Genomic DNA, 27,870 nt, shown 5'->3' on the forward strand with positions numbered 1-27,870 from the left:
GGGAAAATGGGGCACTTAGACCTGGAATTTTCTTATAGAGTGTCGAGGAAGAGGAAAAGGTATGGACGAATCTGCTCATGCAGATCTGCTGGCTGTAAAAACAGGTCTGTAAGTCAGCTGATGTTGCCGGCGCCCCAGCTCGTTGATATCTCCGGTGTGTGGACTGCTCGGGAGTTAGGCACTAGGGTAGGTGAGCCCACACAAAGAGGGAGGGACGGAAAGTGTTCAGACTGAAAGCGGCTAATGAAGAGGGTGTTTTCCTTACTCGTCTGGAGCTTCTGGTGCCCACAGCCCCTTCCTTTCCCTAATTTGAGCCTCAGAACCTCCACTCTGGCGGCAGGAGTTCGGTCCAGCCCACATTTTCCCATTTCAGTTTTGCCTCGGAAGCCTTCCTTAGTTTCACCCCTGATTTAAAAAAAATTTTTTAAGTGAGGAAAGAGAACTAAATTATCGGTTTGTTGAAACATAATGAGTTTAAATGTTGAGCCGATTGATACCAGAGCTAATGGTTTTTGTTTACCGAAAATATTGAATTTAAATAAGATTAGGCCGTAAACCTATTTCTGTAACTTTCAGTTCCCTGCTACAGTGTTCCTTTACTCTTTGTCTTCATCGTGTGTATTCAGTTAGCAACCTGTGTTTGTTTTTGTTTTTATTAACATGCTCGTGAAGAATTTCTTTTATTATTACTAGTTTTCATCTGCTGATCATCCTATGTTTATCAGATGCTTCGTATTTATTGTTAGATTAATCCTTATAATCTACGAATTAAAAGCCTCCTCAGTGCCCAAGATGAGATCTGAAGAATGATTAGTTGTTATCCAAGGAAAGAAAAGCGGTAAGAGTGCTCTGGTGTCACTTTTTCCACTTCAAAAAGGTTGGAAGTGGAAGGAGAGGTTTAGTATTGAAAGGAGTTCAGTATGACTGGAAAATTGTGAATTTGTGTGTTGGTGAGGAGGGGTACAGGTGCTGGGAGAAAAAGTCTGGAGATATAAGCAGAGACATGGTAAACTGGATTAAGGAGTTTGCATTTTTTAATGTAATTATTTATTCTGAGAGCGACCATGCGAGTGGAGTAGGAGTAGAGAGAGGGGGGAGAAAGAATCCCAAGCAGGGTCCTCGCTATCTGCAGAGAACCCTTGGGTGGTAGGGCTTGATCCTGGGAACAGGGAGATCATGGTCTGAGCGAAAACTAAGAGCTGCTCCCCCGAGTGAGCTACCCAGGCGCCCCAAAGAGTTTGAATTTTATCCTGAGAGCAATAGAATATGATCAAAGGGTGTTAAGCAGATGAGCAACACAATCAGATAGGCGCTTTGGAAAAATTACTGTAACTTTAGCATAGAGATAGTGTGAAAATTGTTCTGATGGTGAATAGCCTAGAGATAGGGAGCCTAGTAAGGAGGCTGATAAAGAAATCTTTAATTGGTGTTGATTCTTACTTTTTTTGGCCAGATTTTCTTCTTTTTGAAAAGTGTCCAGTTTGCCTTTTGGGATATCCTGTACCTTTTTTTTTTTTTTTTGTATGTCTTTTCTACATGGAAATCTTTGCAACACCATCTTTCTTCTATGTCCAATAAGATCACATATCTAAGATCTTCAAGATCACTTCTTAGTCCCTGATCTATTTCTTTGACTTGGTATTCCCCTTGTTTCATAAGCTCTCTGTCTACCCATTCATCTCTTTCTAAGCATCTTCTCTGCTCTTCTCTCCATGTTCTTCCCTTATTCTTGAGAACCCTGCCTCAGAATGAAAAATACTTTATTGGCATAATGGTTTTATCCCCCTAAGTGAAGTTTAAAAGGAGCTTTTTTTCCTTAAAAAAAAAAAAAAAAAAGAAACACATCATTTTCTTCATGAAGATGAAAATGCAGGAATAAAGGTAGGAAAACCTAGAATAATAAGCTCCAAGTAACACAAACATAATTAGTGAGTGGTGGAATATTTTCTTAGAGGTAGTATGATATAATGAAACATGATTTTTGTGATTTACAATCTGATGGATTTTGGTTTGTTTGTTCTATAGAAACCCTGCGAAAGAAGATGAAGAAAACCAGAGAAAGAGTCTACAACAGAGAGAGGGAATTTGCGTATAAATTCAAAGTAGGAACTCAATGCTTAGAACTGAGGGTACCTCTCAAATTTCCTGTTCAAGAGAATGCGAGTCATTTACATGGACGTCTGATGCTGCTGCACAGTTTACCATGCTTTATAGAAAAAGGTGAGGACTGATTTTTGTAATAAAACTTTATTTTCCTATTATCTCTTTCCTTTGACATTTCATATTAGAAAGAATAAGCCTGAGAAGCTTGAAACCGCAATAAAATATGAAGTGTTTAACTGCTTCTAAGAATAAGAATATTCCCCAGATCTTTGTTTTATTGTTTTTTTCTGTACCCCTTGAGTTGTTTAAAAGGCAGTTTAGTATAAAAATTAATTTACAGGGGTGTCTGGATGGTTCAGTCTGTTGAGTGTCCAGCTTTGTCTCAGGTCATGATCTCAGGTCATGATCTTGCGATTGGTGAGTTCTGGCCCCTCATCGGGCTCTGTGCTAACAGCTCAGAGCCTGGAGCCTGCTTCAGATTCTGTGTCTCCTTCTGTCTCTGCCCCTCCCCTGCTCATGCCATGTCTCTCTCTCTCTAAAATAAATAAATATTTAAAAAAAATTAAGGGGCACCTGTGTAGCTCAGTCTCTTAAGCATCCGACTTCGGCTTAGGTCATGATCTCAGGGTTCATGAGTTAATAAAGCCCCGCATCGGGCTCTGTGCTGACAGTGTGGAGCCTGAGCCTGCTTCAGATTCTGTGTCTCCCTCTCTCTCTGCACCTCTCCTTGCTTGCTCTCTCTGTCCCTCTCTATTTCTGTCAAAAATAAAACATTAAACATTTTTTCTTAATTAAAAAAAATAATATAATGAAAACACAGTTACAAAGTCTGGGTTAGAATGCTTCACATCTTAATTTAGTTGGGTGGATTCATTTCAGCTATCCCTGATTATAATATAGAACTGTATTCCCAAATGCATTGCCCTTTTAATGATCTGGTCCTCAGTTCCTGAGATGTCTTGGGAGAGAAGATATACTAATCTTTGAATAATTTGTACTTACCTAAATTAATCCCATAGCCATCAGTATTAAACCATTTTAAAAGGTCTGTGTTCTATCTCACAGATGAGGAAAAAATTTTAAATTGAGAATATGTTGAATCATGAAAAGTTAGACTTAAAAGGAAACCTAGGAACTATCTAGCACAGGCTCATTGTACAAATAAGGAATCTGGTGCATTGAAATGTTAAATTGTTTGCCTAAGGCAGTAGTTCTCAAAAGCTGTTACCTGATCAGAATCTACAGCATCACCTGGAACCTTGTTACAAATGCACATTCTTGGGCCTCACCCCATTCTTGTAGAATCAGACACTCTGGGGGTGGCATGCAGCAGTCTATTTCAGTAAGCCCTCCAGGGAATTCTGATGCGTGCTAAAAATTGAGAACCACTGGTCTACAGTTACAAACGTAATGACAGAGTCAAGACCAGAACACAGGTATCCTGATTTCTATCCCTGTTCCGTTTCCATTATATTATCTCTAAGTAGTGTCTCTAAAATTGAAATTACAGATCATCCCAATTAAATTAGTTTTAATATGCTAATCATTCAATTTCTCTTTCAAATAATATAACTATATAGGATATAAATGTTTTTCATTTAAATACAGTAGCCTTCAGACCCTCAAAATCTGTAGATTTTCCTTTATATGCTTTTACCTGCTTGGTTTCAGATGCAAGCTTGATAAAAGAAAATTTCATGTTGGAACACCTAACCAAGTAAAATGTTCCCTGTTCATGTCTGGATTTTGCTTATGTTGGTATTTTTTGTCCATGTTGCAGACTTAAAAGAAGCTCTGAGCCAGTTTATAGAAGAAGAATCCCTCAGAGATTATGATAGAGATGCTGAAGCATCCCTGGAAGCTGTGAAATCAGGTGAAGTTGATTTACATCAGCTGGCCAGTACGTGGGCCAAAGCTTATGCTGAGGTGAGAAAATAGATCAGATTGCAAATTTCAGGGATTATCTGGACTTTGATGAAGATTATTAAATTGCTAAAGTAATACTGAAACAATTGTAGAATCCTTTTATCTCTATATACAACACTTTATTTCATAATGTACAATATAAATTGATGGTCATGTGCCTCTTCTCTGTATCAGGTGAGCACTTATGACACAATACTTTATGTAATGCCTTTGTAAAAGAGGAACTACTTTTGTATTTCTAACCAGCACAGGGTTGGCAGAGTTAGTGATTAAAAATACAGGGCACTCACATGTTCATAGATGGATGAATGGATAAAGAAGATGTGGTATATGTGTGTAATGGAGTATTACATGGCAGTGAAAAAGAACGAAATCTTGCCATTTGCAACTACATGGATGGAACTAGAGGGTATTATGCTAAGCAAAATTAGAGAGAGACAAATATCATATGACTTCACTTGTATGAGGAATTTAAGATACAAAACAGATGAATATAAGGGAAGAGAAGCAAAAATAATATAAAAACAGGGAGGGGGACAAAACATAAGACACTCTTAAATATGGAGAAACAAACAGGGTTACTGGAGGGGTTGTGGGAGGGGGGATGGGCTAAATGGATAAGGGGCGTTAAGGAATCTACTACTGAAATCATTGTTGCACTATATGCCAACTTGTAAATTTTTTTTTTTTTTTCATTTATTCATTTTTGAGACAGAGAGAGAGAGAGCATGAACGGGGGAGGGTCAGAGAGAGGGAGACACAGAATCTGAAACAGGCTCCAGGCTCTGAGCTGTCAGCACAGAGCCCGACGCGGGGCTCGAACCCACGGACCGCGAGCTCATGACCTGAGCTGAAGTCGGCCGCTCAACCGACTGAGCCACCCAGGTGCCCCCCAACTTGTAAATTTTAAAAGAATAAATTAAAAAAAATATAGGGCACCCAATTAAATCAGAATCTCAAAGAATGAATTACTTTTTAGTATAAGTATATCCCATTAATATATGGAACATACTTACAGTAAAATTTATTCTTTGCTTATCTGAAATTCTAATTTAACAGAGGTAACCTGTATTTTATCTGGCAACCTTAAACTAACAGGGGTAGCTCATTTTAAGCTTTGATTTACTTTTTTTTTTTAAGCTTTGATTTACTTTTGTCTTTTCATTTATCCTCACTGTTGTGTTACATAACGTCATCATTTTCCATTTAAATAATATATCTTATTTTCATAAAGTCTTAAGATGCCACGGATCATAGCACGCACTATTATCTTCTTTACTACTGAGAAAGAACACCAGGACCACTTACACTATGATAGGGTAACAACATACCATCAGTGCAAGATGCATTCTGATTTCTGAGAGTGGTAATGTGAAAACATATGCACCTTGGAGTTGATGAGGTATAGTATGTTGAGAACCTACCCTATGCCAGGTGCTGTGCCAGCTATCAGACATAAAACAGTGCACAAGGCAGACACAAAATGAAATTTCTGTTTTAGTTAGAGAGCCAGAAACAACTATGTATATAGATAAATTCAATAATTGTAAAGTATAATGAGTGAATTACATCCCAGTGTAAGTAATGTGGTCTATGAGAATTTGAAAATCAGTTTTATGGGGTCATGTTTTGTTACTCAAACCAGTTTGCTTCATGCCCATTATGGTGTCCTAATTTACTTAAAAGATGACGCTATTTACATGTATTATTTTAAATGTTAAGAATTGTTCCATTAAAAAAATATATGCAGGGGCGCCTGGGTGGCTCAGTCGGTTAAGCGGCCGACTTTGGCTCAGGTCATGATCTCGCGGTCCGGGAGTTCAAGCCCCACGTCGGGCTCTGTGCTGACAGCTCAGAGCCTGGAGCCTGTTTCAGATTCTGTGTCTCCCTCTCTCTCTCTGACCCTGCCCCGTTCATGCTCTGTCTCTCTCTGTCTCAAAAATAAATAAACGTTAAAAAAAAATATTTTTTAAATAAAAAATAAAAAGATATGCATGTAATAAGTATTATTTACTTTTAAATTTTTTTTTTCAACGTTTATTTATTTTTGGGACAGAGAGAGACAGAGCATGAACGGGGGAGGGGCAGAGAGAGAGGGAGACACAGAATCGGAAACAGGCTCCAGGCTCTGAGCCATCAGTCCAGAGCCTGACGCGGGGCTCGAACTCACGGACCGCGAGATCGTGACCTGGCTGAAGTCGGACGCTTAACCGACTGCGCCACCCAGGCGCCCCAGTAATAAGTATTATTTAAAGAAACCTAATCTTTCTGCTGATGAAAGGATAAAGCTGTAAGGTGTATTAAAAGAGTAATTCTGGGGGCGCCTGGGTGGCTCAGTCAGTTGGGTGTCCAGCTTCAGCTGAGATCATGATCTCATTGTTTGTGAGTTTGAGTCCCACGTTGGACTCTATGCTGACAGTTCAGAGCCTGGAGCCTGTTTCAGATTCTGTGTCTCCCTCCCTTTCTGCCCCTCCTCCACTCACACTCTGCCTCTCTGTCTCAAAAATAAATATTAAAAAAAATTTTTTTTTAGAGAATAATTTCGGGGCGCTTGGGTGGCTCAGTCAGTTAAGTGTCCAACTTCAACTTAGGTCATGATCTCGCAGTTTGTGGGTCCAAGCCCCGCATCAGGCTCTGTGCTGACAGCTTGGAGCCTGGAGCTTGCTTCAGGTTATGTGACCCTCTCTCTCTGCCTCTCCCTCGCTTGCATGCTCTCTTTCTCTCTCTCTCTCTCTCTCTCTCTCTCAAAAAAAGATAAACATTTAAAAAAAACTTTTAAGGAAAAAAAGAAATAAAAAGAGTAGTCCCACTAAACTTGTTCAAGCTGTATTTTTTGTATGTCTGAAATGTGTTGGATACACAGCTGAGGATAAGTCTTTGCCTTCAAGGAGCTTACAATCTAGTAAGAAGAGACAAAGAAATCTCTAGCCTATAACGCTGTGCAGTCAGTGTTAGGATAAATACTGTGAGAGCATGTGTGGAAGTTAGGGGAGGAATGAGTGGTCAAGAGTTCTTGAAGAAAGCAGTCAATCTCTCCACTAGGATTACTATTGGTTTGATACAAAATCTGGAAGCAGATCCTCTTCTATCCCTGATTTTGTGTAACTAAAGAGAAAACTTCCCAATGGTCAGTCAATAGGCTTATGTGTTGAAGTTTATCTTACTATTTTTTTAAAGTTTATTTTTATTTATTTTGAGAGAGAGGGAGAGAGCATGATCGGTGGAGGGGCAGAGAGGGAGAGAGAGAATCCTAAGCAGGCTCTGTGCTATCAACGTGGAGCCTGAGGCAGGGCTCAGTGCCATGAACTGTGAGATCCTGACCTGAACTGAAATTGAGAGTCAGACACTTAACCGACTGAGCCACTTCGGTGCCCTGAAATTTATATTACTATTTTTAAAAATTACCATATTTACTAATTTATGGTTTAATCTTATTCTTCTGCACATTAGCCATTCTAAAAACAGGAATTTGACTATCTTCCAGGTGAATGATCATAACAACAGTAATATTAATATAAGAAAATAAGAACAGTTTATACTGACTCATTTAATCACAAGAGTTCAGATTTACATTGAATTAAAATCAACAAGCCTCAACTGAGCAAGTACTCTGTTCTCCCCCTGTGCAAATTGAGTAGATACCTAGCACCTCTTGTTATATAGAGTTCAGCTTTCTAGCAATGCCAAACTTCCAGAAGTATAGTTGCTTGTTTTTATTTTTTAATTTTTATTTTTTTTATGTTTATTTTTGAGAGAGGGAGTGTGTGAGCAGGGAAGGAGCAGAGTGAGAGAGAGACACAATCTGAAGCAGGCTCCAGGCTCTGAGCTGTCAGCACAGAGCCTGACCACGGGGCTCAAACCCACGAACTGTGAGATCATGACCTGAGCCAAAGTAGGATGCTTAACTGACTGAGCCACCCAGGCGCCCCTGTTTTTAAAGAATTAAGGAAAGATAGAGAAAAGAAGCTAATTCTAACAGTAAAAAAAGAAGAAAAAAAAAGGAAGTATTGACAGGAAAGTGAGAAGACCCAAATATTGTTATACCCACTGGATGTATTTGGGCTGTCACTAGCTGTGAAAATTATAAGCCAAACAGCTCAATACAAGCTCAAGAAATGTGGGTATCAGCAAGGAAAAAGAAGGAACTGAAAATGAAAGGGGAACTATGTTGCAGATTGCCGAAGGGCCTGCAGAGGTTAGAAGCCTCAGTACTGTGGAGACCAGAAGGATCACAGCGTGACTCTGATAGTGGAAGCAGAATGGAGTAGAGGACGGGACAGATGGGGGCTAATGCATCTCTGCCATATATGGGTAAACACTATTTCAGTAACCTGAGAAGAATAACTGGACCATCAATAAAGAGATAAAGTGGCCAAATGTTTATGGTAATACCAGTTACTTTGGTTTATGAAGGAATGAACTGCATTTACTGTGAATGGATTTACTAGATATTTCAGTTGCGGAGATATTTAAATCATGAGACTTTTACATTAACCACCTTTTGACAAAGATCTTTAAAAAATGTAGTACAAGGGTGCCTGGTGGGCTCAATCGGTAGAGCATGTGACTTTTGATCTCATGGTCATGAGTTTGAGGCCCATTTTGGGTGTAGAGATTACTAAAAAAATAAACTTAAAAAAATTTTTAATAAAAAGCGTAGTACACATTTCCTTGTGCTTTCTTAAGCACAGTATATAAAATTCAGCTCTAACTTCTTGTTGACTCTGAGTCATCATTATAAATGTAAGTAATTCCCTGTAGGGAATACCATGAGGCATTGCTGCAAGAGAGGACTGTGTGTCCTATCACAGCACAGATGTACTGAACATGCTGCTGTTATAAAAGGAATTTTCACAGTGGGGACCATTGCCCCTGATAACACAGCTGTGCTTTCATATGTACTTACCTGGTAGAGGAGGTTCTGATGGTCTACCAAAATGTGTGTGACTGTAAGTCCTACTTTATACAGTAATTCTATTTTCTTCTGTGTTTCCTTTTCTTATCTACTGTCAGGATTAGTTCCTGGTCATCTTGTTCTCCTTCCAGCCTCCAAACATCTTATTATATTGCTTTTCCTAATCACTGCAGCATCTTTTGCTATTGCATTAATTTTTTAAATAATGGGAAGTAAGCCTGGATAGATCAGGAAAGCCAAACAGAGCAAACTGTTGACAAAATTGTACAGTTGGCTATTTTTGGTGGTGCCCTATCTTCCATTTCAGTATTCTCTTCTTAAGTCTCTTTGTATTCATCCATTCATCAAATGTGTACTGAGCATCTGTTAGATATCAGATACTGTGTTAGGCACTTGGGGTTAGCAAAAACAAAATAGACATAGACACAATTCTTACCTTCATAGAGTTTACAGGCTGACAGCAGACAGATAGATATGTAAAATTAAAAGGAGTGGAATATATTAAGTGCTATGGTAGGGGGCAGAATGTGAGGAAAGCACAAAGCAGGTACACCTATTTTAGTCTACAGAACTTCAGGAAAGCTTCCCACAGGAAAGAGAAACTGAGTTAAGACCTGAAAGATTAGTTAGAAATAGGTGGGTGAAAGGTATATGGTGGGAGAGTGGAGAAAGAATGTCCTGGGAAGAAGGTAAAACATAAAGTCCTGGAGGTGAGGGAGCCCATGGCACATTAAAAAAACTGGAAGAGGGGCACCTGGGTGGCTAAGTCAGTTGAGCATCCAACTTCGGCTCGGGTCACGATATCGCGGTTCATGGGTTCGAGCTCCACATCAGGCTCTGTGCTGACAGCTTGGAGTCTGGAGCCTGTATCAGATTCTGTGTCTCTTCTCTCTCCCCCTCCCCGGCTCATGCCCCCCCCCCCATAAACATTAAAAAAAAGTGGGGGGGGCAGGCGCTTGGGTAGCTCAGTCAGTTAAGTGTCCAACTTCAACTCAGGTCATGATCTCTCAGTTCATGAGTTCAAGCCCTACATTGGGCTCTGTACTGACAGCTCAGAGCCTGGATCCTGCTCCAGATTGTGTCTCCCTCTCTCTGCCCCTCCCCTGCTCATGCTCTGTCTCTCAAAAATTAAATGTTCAAAAAAATTTTTTTAAATTTTTTTTAAAGAAAAACTGAAGTTCAGAATGGCTAGGAAAGAGTCTTACAAGGCATCTTGAGTTTTGTCTTTTTTTTTTTAATAATTTATTGTCAAGTTAGTTAACATACCATGTATACAGTGTAGTCTTGGCTTCGGGACTAGATTCCCATGATTCATCACTTATATACAACACCCAGTGCTTATCCCAACAATGCCCTCCTCAATGCCCATCACCCATTTTCCCCGCCCCCCAACTCCCCACCCCCATCAACCCTCAGTTTGTCTTCTATATTCAAAAATCTCTTATGGTTTGCCTCCCTTTCTGTTTGTAACTTATTTTTCCTTCCCTTCCTCTATGGTCTTCTATTAAGTTTCTCAAATTCCACATATGAGTGAAAACATGATATCTGTCTTTTTCTGACTGACTCATTTCACTTAGCATAATACCAGTTCCATCCACGTTGTTGCAAATGGCAAGATTTCATTCTTTTTCATTGCCAAGTAGTATTCCATTGTATTATACCCCATCTTCTTTATCCATTCATCAGTTGATGGACATTTGGGCTCTTTCCATAATATGGCTATTGTTGAAAGTGCTGCTATAAACATTGGGGTACATAGGCCTCCACAAATCAGCGCTCCTGTATCCTTTGGATAAATTCCTAGTAGTGCTGTTGCTGGGTTGTAGGGTAATTCTATTTTTAATTTTTTGAGGAACCTCCACACTGTTTTCCAGAGTGGCTGCACCAGTTTGCATTCCCACCACAGTGCAAGAGGGTTCCTGTTTTTTCACATCCTCGCCAACATCTGTTGTTTCCTGAGTTGTTCATTTTAGCCACGCTGACCAGTGTGAGATGGTATCTCAGTGTGGTTTTGATTTGTATTTCCCTGATAATGAGCAATGTTGAGCATCTTTTCATGTGTCTGTTGGCCATTTGGATGTCTTCTTTGGAAAAGTGTCTATTCATGTCTCCTGCCCATTTCTTCACTGGATTATTTGTTTTTTGGGTGTTGAGTTTGGTAAGTTCTTTACAGATTTTTGATACAACCCTTTATCCAATATGTCATTTGCAAATATTTTCTCCCATTCCATTGGTTGCCTCTTATTTTTGTTGATTTTTTTCCTTCACTGTGCAGAAGCTTTTTATCTTGATGAGGTCCCAATAGTTTGTTTTTGCTTTTATTTCCCCTGCCTTTGGAGATGTGTCAGGTGAGAGGTTGCTGTGGCTGACGTCAAAGAGGTTGTTGCCTGTTTTCCAGAATTTTGTTTCCTGTCTCACATTTAGGTCTTTCATCCATTTTGAATTTGTTTTTGTGTATGGTGTAAGAAAGTGGTCCAGGTTCATTTCTTCTGCATGTTGCTGTCCAGTTCTCCCAGCACCATTTGCAAAGAGACTTGTCTTTTTTCTAGTGGATACTCTTTCCTGCTTTGTCAAAGATTAGTTGGCCATATATTTGTGGTTCAAATTCTCGGTTCTCTATTCTATTTCATTGGTCTGTGAGTCTGTTTTTGTGTCAATACCATACTGTCTTGATGATAACAGCTTTGTAATATAGCTTGAAGTCCAGAATTATGATGCCTCCAGCTTTGGTTTTCTTTTTCAACATTGCTTTGGCTATTTGGGGTCTTTTGTGGTTCCATACAGATTTTGGGATTGTTTGTTCTAGCTCTGTGAAGAATGCTGGTGCTATTTTGATTGGGATTGCATTGCATGTGTATATTGCTTTTGGTAGTATTGATATTTTAACAATATTTGTTCTTCCAATCCATGAGTATGGAATGTTTTTACATTTCTTTGTGTCTTTTTCAATTTCTTTCATAAGCGTCCTTTAGTTTTCAGCACACATATCTTTTACCTCATTGGTTAGGTTTATTCCTAGGTATTTTATGGTTCTTGGTGCAATTGTAAATGGGCTCAATTCCTTGATATCTCTTTCTGTTGCTTCATTATTGGTGTATAGAAATGCAACTTATTTCTGTACATTAATTTTATATCCTGTAACTTTGCTGAATTCATGTATCAGTTCTAGCAGTTTTTTGTTGTCTTTTGGGTTTTCCATGTAGAGTATCATGTCACCTGTGAAAACTGGAAGTTTGACTTCTTTGCCAATTTGGGTGTGAGTTAAGATGGTGGAGAGAGAGGGGTCGGAATGTCCCTTAACCCTCAACTCAAACACAGCAGTATTGAGGTCAGAACACTTGGGATACCAGGAATCCAGGCTATAGAGTGACAGAAAAATATCCACAGGTGGAAAGAGACAACCTGGCAGGACAGAGGTGTGTATTTGTGAATTGGGAGACATAAAACAGGCGGTGTAGGCACAGAGGAGTGGGGGAACCCCTTTGGTAGAGAAACAAAAGGAAGAGAAAGAGGCTGTGGCAGTGTGGGATTGTATTTGGACAAGAGAAAAACCTCCCTGGACCACAGACTGGGGAACAAAAAATACAGAGAGAGCCAGTGTCTACTTTGCAAATAGCCTTAGGAGTGAATATCAGAGTTTTCAGGGTTGCTCGACTTTCTCCAGACTGGAGCTGCTGCCTGTGGGGGAGGGAGCCAGCCCCAGGGCTCAGTATCAATCTCAGGGGCGCCTTGGGAGAGGACAGTCCCCTTCCTTGAGTTTTGTCTTTATGCTAAAGGTAATGAGCAGCTTTGAAAGAGTTTAGCAGAGTGAGATGATCATATTTGCACTTCAGGAACATCAGTTCAGTGCATTAGTGTAAAGAATTTATACTGCAAAGGGGAAAAATTCGAATAAGTTGGAAGACTATTTAGGGAAGAAATGATGAAAGGTTTGTCTGGAATAGCAGTAATGGAGTTGAAGAGAAGATAACAAATGACTTTTCATTCATGCATTTGTTTATTCAACAAATACTGTTGTGGATCCTGTGCTAGGCATTGAAGATATATCAAAAGAACAAATCTGGTCCGTGTTACCTTCACTAATGGTAGTGAAGAAGACAGTTAATAAACAAGTATATAAATTATAATCATAAACATGTAATAAAGGAAATAAATAGGGTACCATCATAGGAGGAGGGGGAGAAGTGGGATGGGAAGACCTGTTTGTATGGGGTTAGAGATCTCCTCTCTAAGGAGGTAACATTTAAGCTGAGACTTGAAAGATAAAAGATCACTTGGCCCAGATTTCTGGCTTGGACAACTGGAGGAACAGTAGAAGAGTGGCTCCCTTCACTTGAGAAGCAAGGTTTGGCATAAAAGTGATGGCTTCAGTTTTATATCTATTACATGTGAAGTGCTTACAAGACATCCATGTGGAGATGTCTCATAAGCACTTAGCTATCTACACCTGGCACTCAGGAAAGATTATTGGATTGGAGATAAAGGTTTTGGAGTCACTTGTACATAGATGAATTTTGAAGTCATAGAAGGAATGAAATTGTTCAAGGTGACTGTGTAGAATGAGAAGAGTAGATGCCTGCACAGAATCCCAATGAAACCCTGTATATAATTATCTATTGACTTATCTATATCTCTTACTTATGGATAGCCACTTGGAAATGTTTAGTTTTTTCTCTATTATAACTCTGGTACCTAGCCCAGTCTCTGAAAAGAACAGGGCTTTGGTATGGGTTGGATAGATGGGGTAGATGGATGGAAGAAAAAAAAAAAAAGATGGGTGAATATACAAGTAAATGAAGACACTAACACTTGAGGATGAACGGCAGAAGAAGAACCTGCAAAGGAAAGAGAGGAACTGGCCCAGGAAGTGGAAGGAAGACAGAAGATTATGGTTTCATGAAAGTTGAGAAAAGAGAGGTGCCAAGAAGGAGGGAATGGTCAGTAGTGTCAGATTCTGCCAAGAAAATGTAGTAAGAAAAAGACTCAAAAATATCCATTGGGTTTATCAGGTAATCTTATCTGTGGCAAGATCAGTTTCAATGGATTGGTGGGGGCCAAAACTAGATTTCAATGACTTTAAGAATGTGTGGAAGTGTGGAAATAGATTGAGTGGAAATAGATAACTCAAGAAGCTTGTTTGCATGGAGAAGAGAGACAAGGCATTTGCAAAATGAGAGCACAGGGTCCAAGATTTATTTACAGTGGCAGAGAGGAAGTCTAGAAGGTACAGAATTCAGAACTCAAGTAGAGAGTTAATCTTAACTGGGAAGAGGGACCCTTCTGTTATGGCAGAAAGGAGGAAGGAAAGGGTGGACATAGATTCTGAAAATTGTACTACTTTGGTAGCAGGAAGTTGAGGACATTCTCTTCTAACTGCTTCTGGTTTATCTGGGAAATAATAAGGACAGACCACTTGTAGATGAGGTGGGGAACTGATAACATAGTTGGATGTTTGAGGAGAGAACTGACCAGAGAAAGATAGCATTGCATCATTGAAGGGAAAGATTAGACTGACACCAGTCTGCCACCATAAACTTTACAGTTTTGTAGTTTTCCTGCTGCAGCATTCTATAGCCCAACTGCAGGCATAAAGAAAAGGAATAAGATTAGAGTTTTGTTAGGTGGGCAAGAGAAGGAACATGAGTCAAGGTAGTTGAGGATTTTGGCAAGACAGTGGTTAGACAATGGCGGAGGACTGAGTAAAGACAAGGATTCGGGGAAGTAAGAAGGCAGGGCATCGGGTTGGGTTATCCACATGGACATCCAAGTGACTCAGGTTGATGACAGGAGGTGGAAATGAGAGGAAGTCTGTGAACTCAGCACCAAAGTTTTATGTGGGAAGGTGGAAGTGGAAAAATAATGGCCGGGACATTAGTTTTCTCTCTGTAGGCCTTTCCTCAGTGCCCCATTCCCTTCACCTGTCACAGTTCCCTTTCTAGTATGGTCTCTCCTGAGGGAGTGGTATGAGTTAGGTTAAGGGAAAACTCTGTTTAGTGTTTCTCATGTAGGTAGTTTCTGCCTATTCATAAGGCTTGCTCTAGGCCGATTTTTAAATTGATGTTGCCAGTTATTGTAGTAACCAATCTGGTTAGTGGGGTGACTGGATGTCCGGTATTATGTATGGGCAAACAGATCCCTACGATCTCTCACTAGCTCCTTTCTACAAAATTTTAGCCTGAACTTGAAGTGAATTTTGAATGGAGCTTAAGTCATGTGGGCTGGTTATAATTCCTACAGCAGTTATCAGAATGTGCTTTCAAGTTTTCAGAGTCATTAGAACAGATGAAATCCATGTTTTAGTCACCTTAAATTCTTCCCTTGTGATCTGGCAATTGATTGGAATATAGGTGAAAGAAAACAAGGGGGAAAACTTTACGTATTGATTGACTGGATTCAAGATACCTGTCTCTGAGATTTGTCCATTTGTTTTATTTTAGGTAATTTATTACTTGGAGTTATGTCATTGATTAGTTTTTAATATTGGTAAGAAAAGGGAAGAATTCAGATTGTTCTTTTTTCACAGATGTCTGTCTACAAAGATCAATAAAGGAAAAAATATTGAATTCTTTGTGTTATTTCCACCTTTGCCATTAAATTGTATGATCTTTGACAAGGGACTGATCAGCTAGTTTTCTCACCTATAAAGCGCTGTATCTGTCTGATGTGTTGACATATCCACAGGTCCCTGGGACAGGCATCTGTACCTCCCTGGATTTGTGTGTATACTTCCCTGGATGTATCTGTGCATGTGCTGAGGGTATCCCCATTTTGCCTCTCCTTGTTTCTGTTTTTCTTGTTTATCAGTGTTTACTTGGTCCCTTATCATTTTGATTGCTGTTTTCCTAATCTTAAAAGCATGCTTACATTTTTTTAAGTTTTTTTTTTTTTTTAACATTTATTTATTTTTGAGAGACAGAGCTCAAGTGGAGGAGGGGCAGAGGCAGGGGGGGGACACAGAATCTGAAGCAGACTCCAGGCTCTGAGCTGTCAGCACAGAGCCCGATGCGGGGCTTGAACTCACAAACCGTGAGATCATGACCTGAGCTGAAGTCGGACACACAACCAACTGAGCCACCTAGGGGCCCTTGAGCATGCTTACATTTTAAGAAGAATACTAAAATACTAGAAAAGGTCAAAATAAGGAAATCACATGTTTATCTTGATATAAAATCCTATGCATGAATTGGGTTTTCAGAGTCATTGCATCACTAAATAGGTAACTACATACATAACCTCATTTTCCAAATGTATATCCTTTTTTAGCAATGTATTATTTATAATGAGTAGTTTTTTCTGATTATAATAATACATTATAATATAAGTAAAGATTATCGGAAATGCCACTCTTGCGAAATTGCCACCATTAGCGTTTTGCTCATCATCCCTTCGTGTGTGTGTGTGTGTGTGTGGTTTTACAGAAATGAGATCATAGCATCCTTAGTTTTTTTTCCATCGTGGGTACCTCCTATCCCTTCCTTCATGTTAGCACCCCCTCCTCATCCCTGCCTCCAGGTAACTGCTATTACAACTTAGTTTGTATCTTCCCATATTTTTTGTATACTAAAATAATCCTATATAACCCATATATGCACATACATAAATAGGTCTTTCTCTCCTTGTCTGATGTACAAAAATGGAATCATATTATATGTACCTAGAGTGTATTAAATAAAAATACTGTATCATGATTTATGTGCGTATGATTTACCGTATCATAAATGTCTGTGTATCATCTTGTAGACCACATTAGAGCATGCGAGGCCTGAAGAGCCCAGCTGGGATGAAGATTTTGCAGATGTATACCATGACCTAATCCATTCTCCGGCCTCTGAAACTCTTCTAAATTTGGAACATAATTACTTTGTTAGTATCTCAGAACTGATTGGTGAAAGAGACGTGGAGCTGAAAAAGTTACGAGAGAGGTATTTCAGATTTCTTGCGTTATCATAATTAAATGTTACATTGTCAGGTATGATGGCTGCAGAACAATTTTCATTCAATTGTAAAATTGAAAAATAAAATAGAAAAAATTCTCTAATATTAGAAATTAGTCTTTTGTGTGTTTCAATCTGTAATTTCAACTAGGAAGTCCTCATAGGTTTATAAAACTTCTCAAGTGATCTACCTGAATAAATTATGGTAGCTTCATATATTATTTCTAGTAAGAGGAATAGCTTACATCTTGTTGAAGGCACCTCTTGTCAAAGGCTTTATTCTAGGCACAGTGCAAAGTGCTTTAGATGATGTCTTAATCCGTTCAGACTGCTATAACAAAATACCATAGACTGGGTGGCTTACACAAGAGAGATTTATTTCTCCCAGTTCTGGAGGCTAGGTAGTTCAAGATCAAGGTGCCAGCAGATTTGGTATCTGGCAGACCCATCTGCTTCTACACCATGCCTTGATGTGTGCTGCCATGGCCTTTCCTCAGTGTGCCCTCCTGGTGCATATCTTTTAGAGAGAGAGCTCTAGACACTAATTCTGTCATGAAGGCTCCAACCTCATGGCTTCATCTAAACGTAAGTACTTCCCAAGGCCCCACCTCCAAATATCGCATTGGGGATTAGGATTTCAACATATGAATTGGGGGACACAAACATGCAGTCAGTAACTGATGCCCTATCTCATTTAATTCTTACCAGAATCCTATTATTACCACCTTTTACAGATGAGGAAACTGAGGCTTAAATAAGTTAAGTAATTTGTCTAAGGACAAGCTGGAATTTGAAACTAGGGAGTCTGACTCCAAAGCTCTTAACCACTGTACAATGCTCTCTCCCTGTTCAGAACCTCTTTAAAACCCTGCCATTACTATGTTCATGGTCTCTCTCAGTTCATTTTGTAAGTTTATTTACATGAAGTAAAAAATAACACTAGTCTTATTCCAAGAAATTTTAATTAGATTTTAATTCATTGCAAGCAGTATGCAAGCAGTCTTTTTGTCTTTCATTTTTTTCTTCAGAGTAAGTAAGTAAAAAATTGCTACCATTATTTATTTTAAAACATGACTTTCCAGATTGCTTCCTGGCAGTTCATAAAATGTAATAATCAAGACATGCTTTTTCTAGATAATCCATTTTGATCTAGCAGAATCTAATAAAATTTATTACCTTAAAATATATACTTAAGACTTTAGGTATACATGGCATTAAGATAATTTTTTCAGTGTTGCTGATGTGAAATTTCCTTGATTGTGAAAGTATATTAGAACCAAATCACATGTATTTTGTGTGACTAATTTCATAATCTGTCCCAAAGTAGTAAATTTAAAATAACGTATACTGGTTTGCTCCTGGCTCTCATTTGCTTTGTATTAGAAAATGTTGGGACTAGCAAGATGAGAATAAACTGTTATTTTGATGATTGTCATAGTTAAGAATATGTAAAACACAAAAATCATAAGCAACTGAATTTAATAATTCTTCCTGAGAAATACTCTTTTGTGTACCAGATCAGCATTTTTACTGTATTGCATAGATTTGTACATTTTTGTAACAATTCTACACCACTCAGCCTTTTTTTCCCCTATCTAATAAAATATTAGAACTGTCCCTGTCGAAAAGAACTTGATGTCTTGACATTTGTTACTCTGTATGTAATTAGCTGTTTTGAGGCAGTTTATTCCTTTATAGACAGGATACCTGCAGTATAGGTAGTTGCCATCAGGTAGATAGTTGAAGCTGTCTCCCAAAGGAGATGAAAATTTGATGGGTTTTTTTTTTCCCAGTCTTTTATGATGTAGCCAGTAAAACTGTAAATATATTTTTAGAATTAACGAAATAGATTCAATTTATATAAATATATGAAAGTATAATTACCTAATACTAATTGATTACTTTCTGTTGAACTTCATTTATTTGATTTTTTTCCTACCAAGGCTTCAAATAATATAACCTTCAGCTCACTCTGAATCTGCTCTTGGTTCTCAGGTTTTCTGGGACTATCCTCATTCTCCTATTTAGGTATATTAAAAAAAATCCCAGCTTGGCTATAGTCAGTATCAATGTATTCTATAGTCCATATCAATAGCTATGAGTAGGACTTTCATTCAGGTGGTAAGCTACTCTGAATTGTGACTTTGCTATCTGCTCACTACACCTCACAGAAAATCCCACATCTGGCCACCAGCATTCCGTCTTTTTTTTTTTTTTTCTAAGTCAGAAGAAGATTCCTATTCCACATGATTCTTCACCTTTTGGGAAGCTGAATTAACTTACTAATTATCTGCATTTACTGATACTTCATACATTTTTTTTTCTTTTGTGTAATAGTTTTTTTAGTAGGAGTTTGTTTGGGTTAATGTTATTTTTTGAAATGTCCTTTGGACAAATTTCTTGATAGAGTTTTGCTTTCTTTTTTTCTTTCTAAACATAAACAATATTGGAATACATTTATTTTGACAACAGCTTTGCAATTTATTCTCCACATATCCAAACTGTTAGCTGGAAAGGAAAAACAAGCTGTGTTCCTCCTGAGGTAGGTAAATAGTGTAAAGGTGAACAGTGTAACTTAAGGCAAGTTGGAATTCACTGGTATCTGGAAGTTCACCCAATTCACTTACCCAATTCATGAGCAGAAGTGACACATTTTCTTATTTCTGTCTTCATTTTAATTCCACTTTACATCTTTAAAAGACAGTTTCTCACCACAGCATCAAGACTGTTATAATCCTTTATTTCTAAATGTCTTCAAGATAATGTTCACATTGTTAGAATTGTCACACCTGACATACTAAGCCAATATCTAGTTAGGTATAGCTAGAAATATAATGAAATTTCCTTTTATCTTAATCATAGAAAATGTATATTGTATCATTAACTGTATCATTAGCTACTTGCATTTCTGACACATTTAGAATGAAATAAATGTTCATGAAATTTCATTTGTTGAATTATTTGTCTTTTTTTTCCTCGCTGTTAATTTGCTGTTGTTAGCAAACCAGATATAAAATATAAATATTTAAAAATATTCATATATTGATATTTAAAGATACTGAATCCCTAAAACTTAAAAATGGCAATGATACTTTTTATCCACTAGAGGGAACATGTGTAATGTAAAATATTAATCTTTTTTTTTTTTTTTAATTTTTTTTTTCAACGTTTATTTATTTTTGGGACAGACAGAGACAGAGCATGAACGGGGGAGGGGCAGAGAGAGAGGGAGACACAGAATCGGAAACAGGCTCCAGGCTCTGAGCCATCAGCCCAGAGCCCGACGCGGGGCTCGAACTCACGGACCGCGAGATCATGACCTGGCTGAAGTCGGACGCTTAACCGACTGCGCCACCCAGGCGCCCCTAATATTAATCTATTTATATTGAACTTTATATTTATAAATGTTTAGCAATTATTTATGTTTTAAATAAAATCTTACTTGCAAGCACATGGCCCCCAGTAGTTACAAAAAGTTACTGGGGTCACCTGCATTAGAATTAGGGGGAGACTAAATGATATTGCATATTTAATACTAGAAAGTATATATAGAAATGTATAAATGTATAATATATATGTGTTTTATTTACCATATACATGTAAGTGTCTTAATCAGTTGTTATAAGTAAGTATAAATTCTCTTTTAAGAGCAATTAAATTAATGAGAATGATAGTAAAATCCTTTTGGTTCACATCTTTATTCTTTCCACATGTGTTTGCAATATATTTTAGAGCAAACTTTTAAAATATGATTGTATTAGAAAATAATTTTTAGATTCGAAAATGTTCAACGAACTTATTTATTAAAATATACACACATAAAAGACAACAAACTGTAGGTGTACAGTTAAAGTACGCACACCATATAATCATCACTCAGATCAAGAAATGGAATATTTCCAGCACTGCAGAAGGCTCCCTCGGGCGCAGCTGGTCACAACCCATCTCTCCCATAAGAAACTTCAGTTATCTGAACTTCTAACACCATTGATTAGTTTTTCCTGTGGGAAAACCATGTTTAATTTATGCATATTGTTTATTTAGATAAATGAAGAAGGTATAACTAAAACGTATCTTTAGAATGTATCTTATATTCCTCTGTAATGAGAGCTTTATGACTTAATACCGGTTTTATTCTTAGAACCTAATTGGTAGCTTTGGGCAATACTATATAAGCTGACTTCCAAACCTTGAAGTCACTTTAACTCATGTAAATAGAAGTAGAAAATATGTTAAAGCTGGAGTTGCAGAGTATCATCTTTGAGGAAATCTGCAAATGGAAAGGAGTCTTGACTTTAAACATTAGCCATAGAAATTGAAAGATTACCTAGATTTTGACCACATTCACTTATGGGTTAAATTTAGATTAAAATTTAGCTGTACAAATGACGTTGGTATTATATGACATTATCATTATTTCCACATCTGCATTTCCAAGGCTTCAAAGTGCTTTCCTGGTATTATAGTTGCCATTCCTGGACATACTCCTTTAAAATAAATTTCTTCTTTTCTTTTTTTTTTATTATTTAAAAAAAATTTAATGTGTATTTATTTTTGAGAGGGAGAAAGAGTGCGCGTGAGAAAGAGTCAGGGAGGGACAGATATAGAGGGAGACAGAATCTGAAGCAGGCTCCAGGCTCCTAGCTGTCAGCACAGAGCCTGAGGCGGGGCTCGAACTCACAAACTGCGAGATCATGACGTGAGCAGAAATCAGACGCTTAACTGACTGAGCCACCTAGGCGCCCCAAAATAAAAATTTTATTTTTGCTTTATAGAGATTGTTCAGTGATTCTGGAGTGGCCATATACCTTAAAGATTTTATGACCATATTTTATCTTCTTATTTATGTTTTAGACAAGGTATTGAAATGGAAAAAGTGATGCAGGAATTGGGGAAATCACTGACAGATCAAGATGTAAATTCACTGGCTGCTCAGCATTTTGAATCCCAGCAAGTAAGTGAAGTAGAATGACTTTTAGATACACAATTGCATTTTCTTTTGCTTATTTATTTTTGTAAAAAAATTAACCACTTGGTGTACTCTCTCTTTTTAGGACTTAGAAAATAAATGGTCAAATGAATTAAAACAATCAACTGCCATCCAAAAACAAGAATATCAGGAATGGGTGATAAAACTTCATCAAGACCTAAAAAACCCCAACAACAGCTCCCTCAGGTATTAATCATGTATGGTTCTTATTAGATGAAAGTTCGTTGTGGGTATGAGTTTGTATTTGTTGTAAAATTGAACATTTTTAGTTGTAGATATTTAAAAAATTTTTTTACTGTTTATTATTTTTGAGAGAGAGAAAGAGCATGAGTGGGGGAGGGGCAGAGAGAGAGGGATACACAGAATCTGAAGCAGTCTCCAGGCTCTGAGCTGTCAGCACAGAGCCCAACTTGGGGCTCAAACCCATGAACTGTGAGATCATTACCTGAGCCAAAGTCAGATGTATAACCGACCTAACCACCCAGGTCCCCCTTCAGTTGTAGATATTTTTAAGTTAGCAATGACAGTTCAAGATAATTTTATGCTTCTAACACCTTTGGTGTAATTTGGATTTATGTGGATTATTTAGGGAGGGGGGTTAATTGGTTGGCCTAAAATAGTGATTCCTACCCCCCCTAAAATTTAGCTATAAATCTCTTAGGTGTGTATATCTAAATACCCCAACTACTACCTCTTGGGGTTTTTATTTATATTGAGAGTGAGAGCATGCACATGCATGCACATGTGAGTGGGGGAGGGACAGAGAGAGAGAGGGAGAGAAAGAGTATCCCAAGCAGGCTCTACACCGTCAGCTCAGAGATCATGACCTGAGTCAGAATCAGGAGTCAGATGCTTAACTAACTGAGCCACCCAGGCACTGTGTATCTCTTGTTTTTTTAAATTGGTTTCTGTTCAGTGCAATATGCATTGATTGAATGCATCTTAAATGCCAAGCACTCTCTAAGCAGAAAAACAAAGAAGATGCCTACCCATGTGGAGCTTATATTCTAGAGAGACTGACCTATAAATAAAACAGTACTGTATAGAATGATACATGCAGTAATATAAGCATGTACCAGGTACAAAAATAGTCTATTTGTCTACAATTTGTCTACAATTTGTAAGTTGTACAGTACCTGATGTATTTCATATATTGCCCTAGAGCTTTGACAGTACCTGTGTTATTTCCTGGCTGTGTACTTGTGTGTTTGAGAATTTCTTTCTTTCCAATCTTAAAGTATATTCAACTGGAAATGTACTTAGTACAGTATAATAATCTTATTCTCAGCTTTTGCCTGTTATTTGGTATAAACAGTTAGAAATAGCATTTTATTTGTATAATGTCAGTCTCCCCTACTATTCTCGCTTTGAAGACAAAAGCCATGTTTGTTTTTTCTATTGTTGTATACCCTGATCGTTGCCAAGTGTCTAGCTCTTAACACTGGCACATAAAACATACTCAATACATATTGATGGGATGGGTGGACAAATAGGCAGGTGGATGGATTGTCATTAAACTCTTAACCTGATACCTGTATCACCTTTTATCCATATACATAATATTTCATTTGCCTTATTTTCCCCAAGACAACACCTTAGAAATACTTAAACAATTTTTATGATTAGAAATGGGATAGCATCCTTGGCACTAACATATTTTACATATTTGACTATAGTCCTCATTTCAAATAAAAATATTAACACAATACAAAGGGAGGGGTGGGTGGAAAGATGGGTTGGGAACATCTGTTTACCGTAATGTAAATGGTGTTTCTCAAACTGTTGGTTTCAATCTGTTAGGATCATTCTAGATTCTTTACTTTCCACTCAGACTTTTAAAAATAACAATAAAATGGAATGGAATGAATTGGAATGGAAGAGACTAGAGTAGAATAGGTGGAAAATATGAGAGCACATCATACATGAAGCTTCCTATAAATAAATGTGTGTATTAAGCCAAAATGTAAAGTATATACTGTATGTTGTGGTCAGAAAAGTGGAGAGTCACTGATTTCAGGAAGCTGAGAAAGCCCCTTATTATAAACATTATCTCTCATTTTGCTACTATAGTTTCAGAAGTTCAATCTATAGAATCAGTTCCATTGTGTACCTGTTGGCTTCTAGCTGGTGCTGCTTTTAAAAACTAAATATTCCTAGGAAAAATGTTTTTAATGTGACTTTGTTAGTTTGCTTTTCTTTCCAGTAGGGGTTTCCTTGGGCAGCAGAAACCTGTTTTCAACACAATTCCCTATAGATTTCCTACAAGAAATTGATTAAAGTGGTATCTTTTTTAGTCATTATTTTTGTGTTTTTAAAAAAGCTATTTCTCGGGGTGCCTGGGTGGCTCAGTCGGTTAAGCAGCCTACTTCAGCTCAGGTCATGATCTCGCGGTCCATGGGTTCAAGCCCCACGTTGGGCTCTGTGCTGACAGCTCGGAGCCTGGAGCCTGTTTTGGATTCTGTCTCCCTCTCTCTGACCCTCCCCCGTTCATGCTCTGTCTCTCTCTGTCTCAAAAAAAATAAATAAACATTAAAAAATAAATAAATAAATAAATAAATAAATAAATAAATAAATAAGTTATTTCTCTTGGGGTGCCTCAGTCAGTTAAGCATCTGACTCTTGATTTAGGCTTAGGTCATGATCTCACAGTTGTGAGATCAAGCCCCTCATTGGGCTCCACACTGGGCATGGAGCCTGCTTGAGATTCTCTCTCCCTCTCTCTCTCTGCCCCTCCCCTGCTCACACTTTCTCTCTCTCTCTTTAAAAAAAAAGTCTGTTGAAGGGTAAATTATATAAATTAAAATTTACGTCTTTTAAGTTTACATTTTGATGAGTTTTGACAAACTTAACTGGTCATGAAACCATCACCGCAACCAAGATACAGCATTTCACTTGTATACTTTTATAACCCATTCCTTTCTCTTTCCCTTCTCCTGTCAACCTGCTCTGATTTCTGTCCCTGCAGTTTTTATTCTTTTCAGAATGTCTTATCAATAAAATCAAACTGTTATGTAGCAGTTTGGTGTCTTGCTTCTTTTACTTACAATGCATTTGTGACTTATGCATGTTGCTTCATTTGTGAGTAGTTTTCTTTTTATTGCTCAGTTGTATTCTAGAAATTTTATAGTTATAATGTATATGTATGAGTCATAATGTATTATTTCATACACATTATATATGAAAATATAAGTGAATATGTCTACTATAAGATAATGAATAAGTATATGTATATGTGTATATATATGTGTATAGTTTTGTTATAATATATTCATTTGGTTTTGGCATCTGGGTAATGACAGCATAAAATAAGTTGGTGGTCTGCCTATGAGCCTGTCAAAGGAATTGGTATCTGTGATCATCAATCTGTATCATGTTTTTATTTCTAGCACTTTTCATTTCTTTTCTCTCTTTGCTGAAATTCTTTGTGCATCCTGTGTGTTGTTTTCCAGTAGATCTTTCATATTGGTCATTGTTATGTGAAAGTCTTTTTTTTAAATTAATTTATTTTGAGAGAGAGACAAGGAACACATGAGCAAGCACAGGGGAGGGGCAGAGAGAGAGAGAGAGAGAGAGAGAGAGAGAGAGAGGAGTCCCAAGCAGCCTCCGTGCTGTCAGTGCAGAGTCTAGTGCAGGGCTTATCTCACAAACCATGAGATCATGACCTGAGCCAAAATCAAGAATAGGATGCTTACCCAGCTGAGCCCAGGTGCCCTGAAAGTCTTTTTCCTTTAGGCCCAGTACCAGGGTCATCTCTCAGTCTGTGTTTGTTGATTGCTTTATCTCTTGACAATGGGTTATTTGTTTCTTTTGCTTGCTTTTTTTGTGTCTCTCTCTCTTTTTAAAAAGATAAATGCTGGGCATTGTGTGTGTTTGTAAAGAAGAGACTAAGGTAGATAATATTTATGTCCAGAAACGAACAGGCCATTATTGTGAATGTCATGCCAACCTAGTCAGCAGTTGAGCAGAGTTTGGTTTTTTCCTTCAATGATACCACAGGCTGCATTTTCTACCATAGTAAGCTGCTGCCACTTTGTATTTAGAGTGGGGCTTTGGGTTCTAGAGGGTTTTTCCCTGTCATTCTGCTCCATCCTCAGCTTTCAGTGTTTGCAGTCCTGTGCCAAGCATGAGGTCTCTATGCTGTTGCTCTACCCCTCAGGAGTAGACCATGGTTGTTTGTGATGTGATGCTAGGCTCATATTGGGGGTGGGAAATAGGTCTCCGTTGTCTTTGTCCAGCTTCAGTTGTGTGCAGGCCATATATATCTAGGGCTTGGGTTTGGGGCATTCTTAGCATTTCTACCTGTGCCACAAAGGAGGCTCTCTTGTCTCCTGCACAGCCTCCGGTGTTTTCTTGGAAACACCTGGTGGAGGCTGATGAAAGAGATTTTGTAAGTACATGCAAATTTCCCTTGTGCCTGAGGCTCATAGCTATTCTAAATTTACATGCTAACCCACACTTGTCCTTTAAGGATTGTTAAACTTTTAGCCATTTCTTCCTATCTCCTTACATTGCAGCAACTCATTTCCACCAAGCTCTGCCAAAGATGAAAACTGTGTCTCCTGTCTGTCCTTGAGGGGTGTGTTGCACTTTAGAATTGATTGGTTGCCTCGTTACCTCAAATTTCAGGAAAGTTATGATTTTATAGATTATCTGGCTTTTTCTTGTTGTTAGAGTGGGAGCAACAGTCTCTTGTGGCTTTTCACATCCTAAAGTGAGGATGTTTTGTTAATATCAATTTTTTAGGTTTAAATTTGCCGTATATACTAATGAAGTCAATCAGTGAGACTAAGAGACTGTTTGGAACAACCCCAAAAATGTAGTCCAGAATGACTATTATAGACTTATATCATCTTCCACATACCATGAAATTTGAATTTACAATTGTACAGTTGTTGAATGCCTCCATGGAAACCTTTTCAGCAAACACAAGAATGGAGTAGAGCAAAGAGAGAAGTCTTTCAATGGGAGGAGGCTGTTGACGGAAAAAAAGCAGGAAATGGTTTTAAAAAAATAGAGGATATGAATACATCAAAATGATCTTTCTATTTTTTTATTATTCCTTTTATTTGACTTTTTAATTTTCAATTTTTATTTCTATCACGTCACCTTTTTTAGTTTTGCTTAGAGCCAACCCTGATACAGGATATATTATATATTTTTTCATTATGCCATTTTAAAGTAGTAAGTTAATCACTTCATTTAATCATTTTCTTAGACCACTAAGAAATACTAAATGGTAATATATGAGCTGATATTGCAATGACTGGAAAGAATAATATGCATTACTTGCTGTGAGGAAATGAAAGAACAAGTAGGAATTTTAAAACCTATTGGTGTATATGATTCTTACTTGTTACCATAGATTAAGGATAAGTTTAGGAATAGTTAAGTGGTACTTACAGACTTCACTTTGCCTCATTTCATTATAAAGCTTTCTTTCCTTCAAGAAAAGTTCTTGACAAAGAGACGAAAAAAGCATATGAATAATTTTATTAATTGCAGTGAGGAAATTAAAGTTCAACCGAGTCAGTTCAGAGAATCCGTAGAAGCAAATGGAAGGATTTATGAGGAGCAGAGAAAGTTGGAAGAAAGTTTTACCATTCACTTAGGTAAGTGGACTCATTTTTTTGTAGGCGTAATTTATTGTAACTTCTGAAGCTTTTTTTTATGTTGTAAGAGAAAAATCCCCAGCATATGAGTAGACTGTACCCATGTTATTTTTAATTACGAACAATGTCCTGCTCCTGAAGTTTGTTGGCTGTATGCTTTCTGTATTCGCTAATATATTATCTTTTACAAATAGAAAAGTGAAATCTGAGAGGTGCCTGAGTGGCTCAGTCAGTTAAGTGTCTGACTCTTGATTTTGGTTCAGGTCACAATCTCACACTTCGTGAGATCGAGCTCCGTGTCAGGCTCCACACTGACAGCACAGAGCCTGCTTAGACTCTCTCTCCCTCTCTCCTCTCTCCTCTCTCTTCCTCTCTACTCCTCCTCCCTGCCTG

At 37.9% G+C, this 27,870-nt stretch overlaps 1 protein-coding gene across 5 annotated transcripts in view; it reads left to right on the forward strand.

Moving 5' to 3' along the window:
* The first annotated feature begins 78 nt into the window (after window positions 1–78).
* Window positions 79–27,870, forward strand: part of FERRY3 (FERRY endosomal RAB5 effector complex subunit 3) — a 46,799-nt gene continuing 19,007 nt past the window's right edge. For 2 of the 5 annotated variants that reach the window (XM_086714277.1, XM_086714279.1), the window contains exons 1-7: window positions 79–186; window positions 2,026–2,220; window positions 3,884–4,029; window positions 16,685–16,866; window positions 21,733–21,832; window positions 21,933–22,054; window positions 27,371–27,477. In XM_086714277.1, the coding sequence (XP_086570403.1) occupies window positions 2,043–2,220; window positions 3,884–4,029; window positions 16,685–16,866; window positions 21,733–21,832; window positions 21,933–22,054; window positions 27,371–27,477 (835 nt within the window). In that variant the 5' untranslated portion in view covers window positions 79–186; window positions 2,026–2,042. Of the gene's footprint in view, window positions 187–1,516; window positions 1,882–2,025; window positions 2,221–3,883; window positions 4,030–16,684; window positions 16,867–21,732; window positions 21,833–21,932; window positions 22,055–26,127; window positions 26,256–27,370; window positions 27,478–27,870 lie in introns of those variants that run through there. The other 3 variants (XM_086714278.1, XM_086714280.1, XM_086714281.1) reach the window with 3 other exon arrangements.

The sequence above is a fragment of the Puma concolor genome, chromosome B4 (assembly GCF_028749965.1).
Source record: "Puma concolor isolate L17-30 chromosome B4, mPumCon1.1.hap2, whole genome shotgun sequence".
NCBI classification, from domain to species: Eukaryota; Metazoa; Chordata; class Mammalia; order Carnivora; family Felidae; genus Puma; species Puma concolor.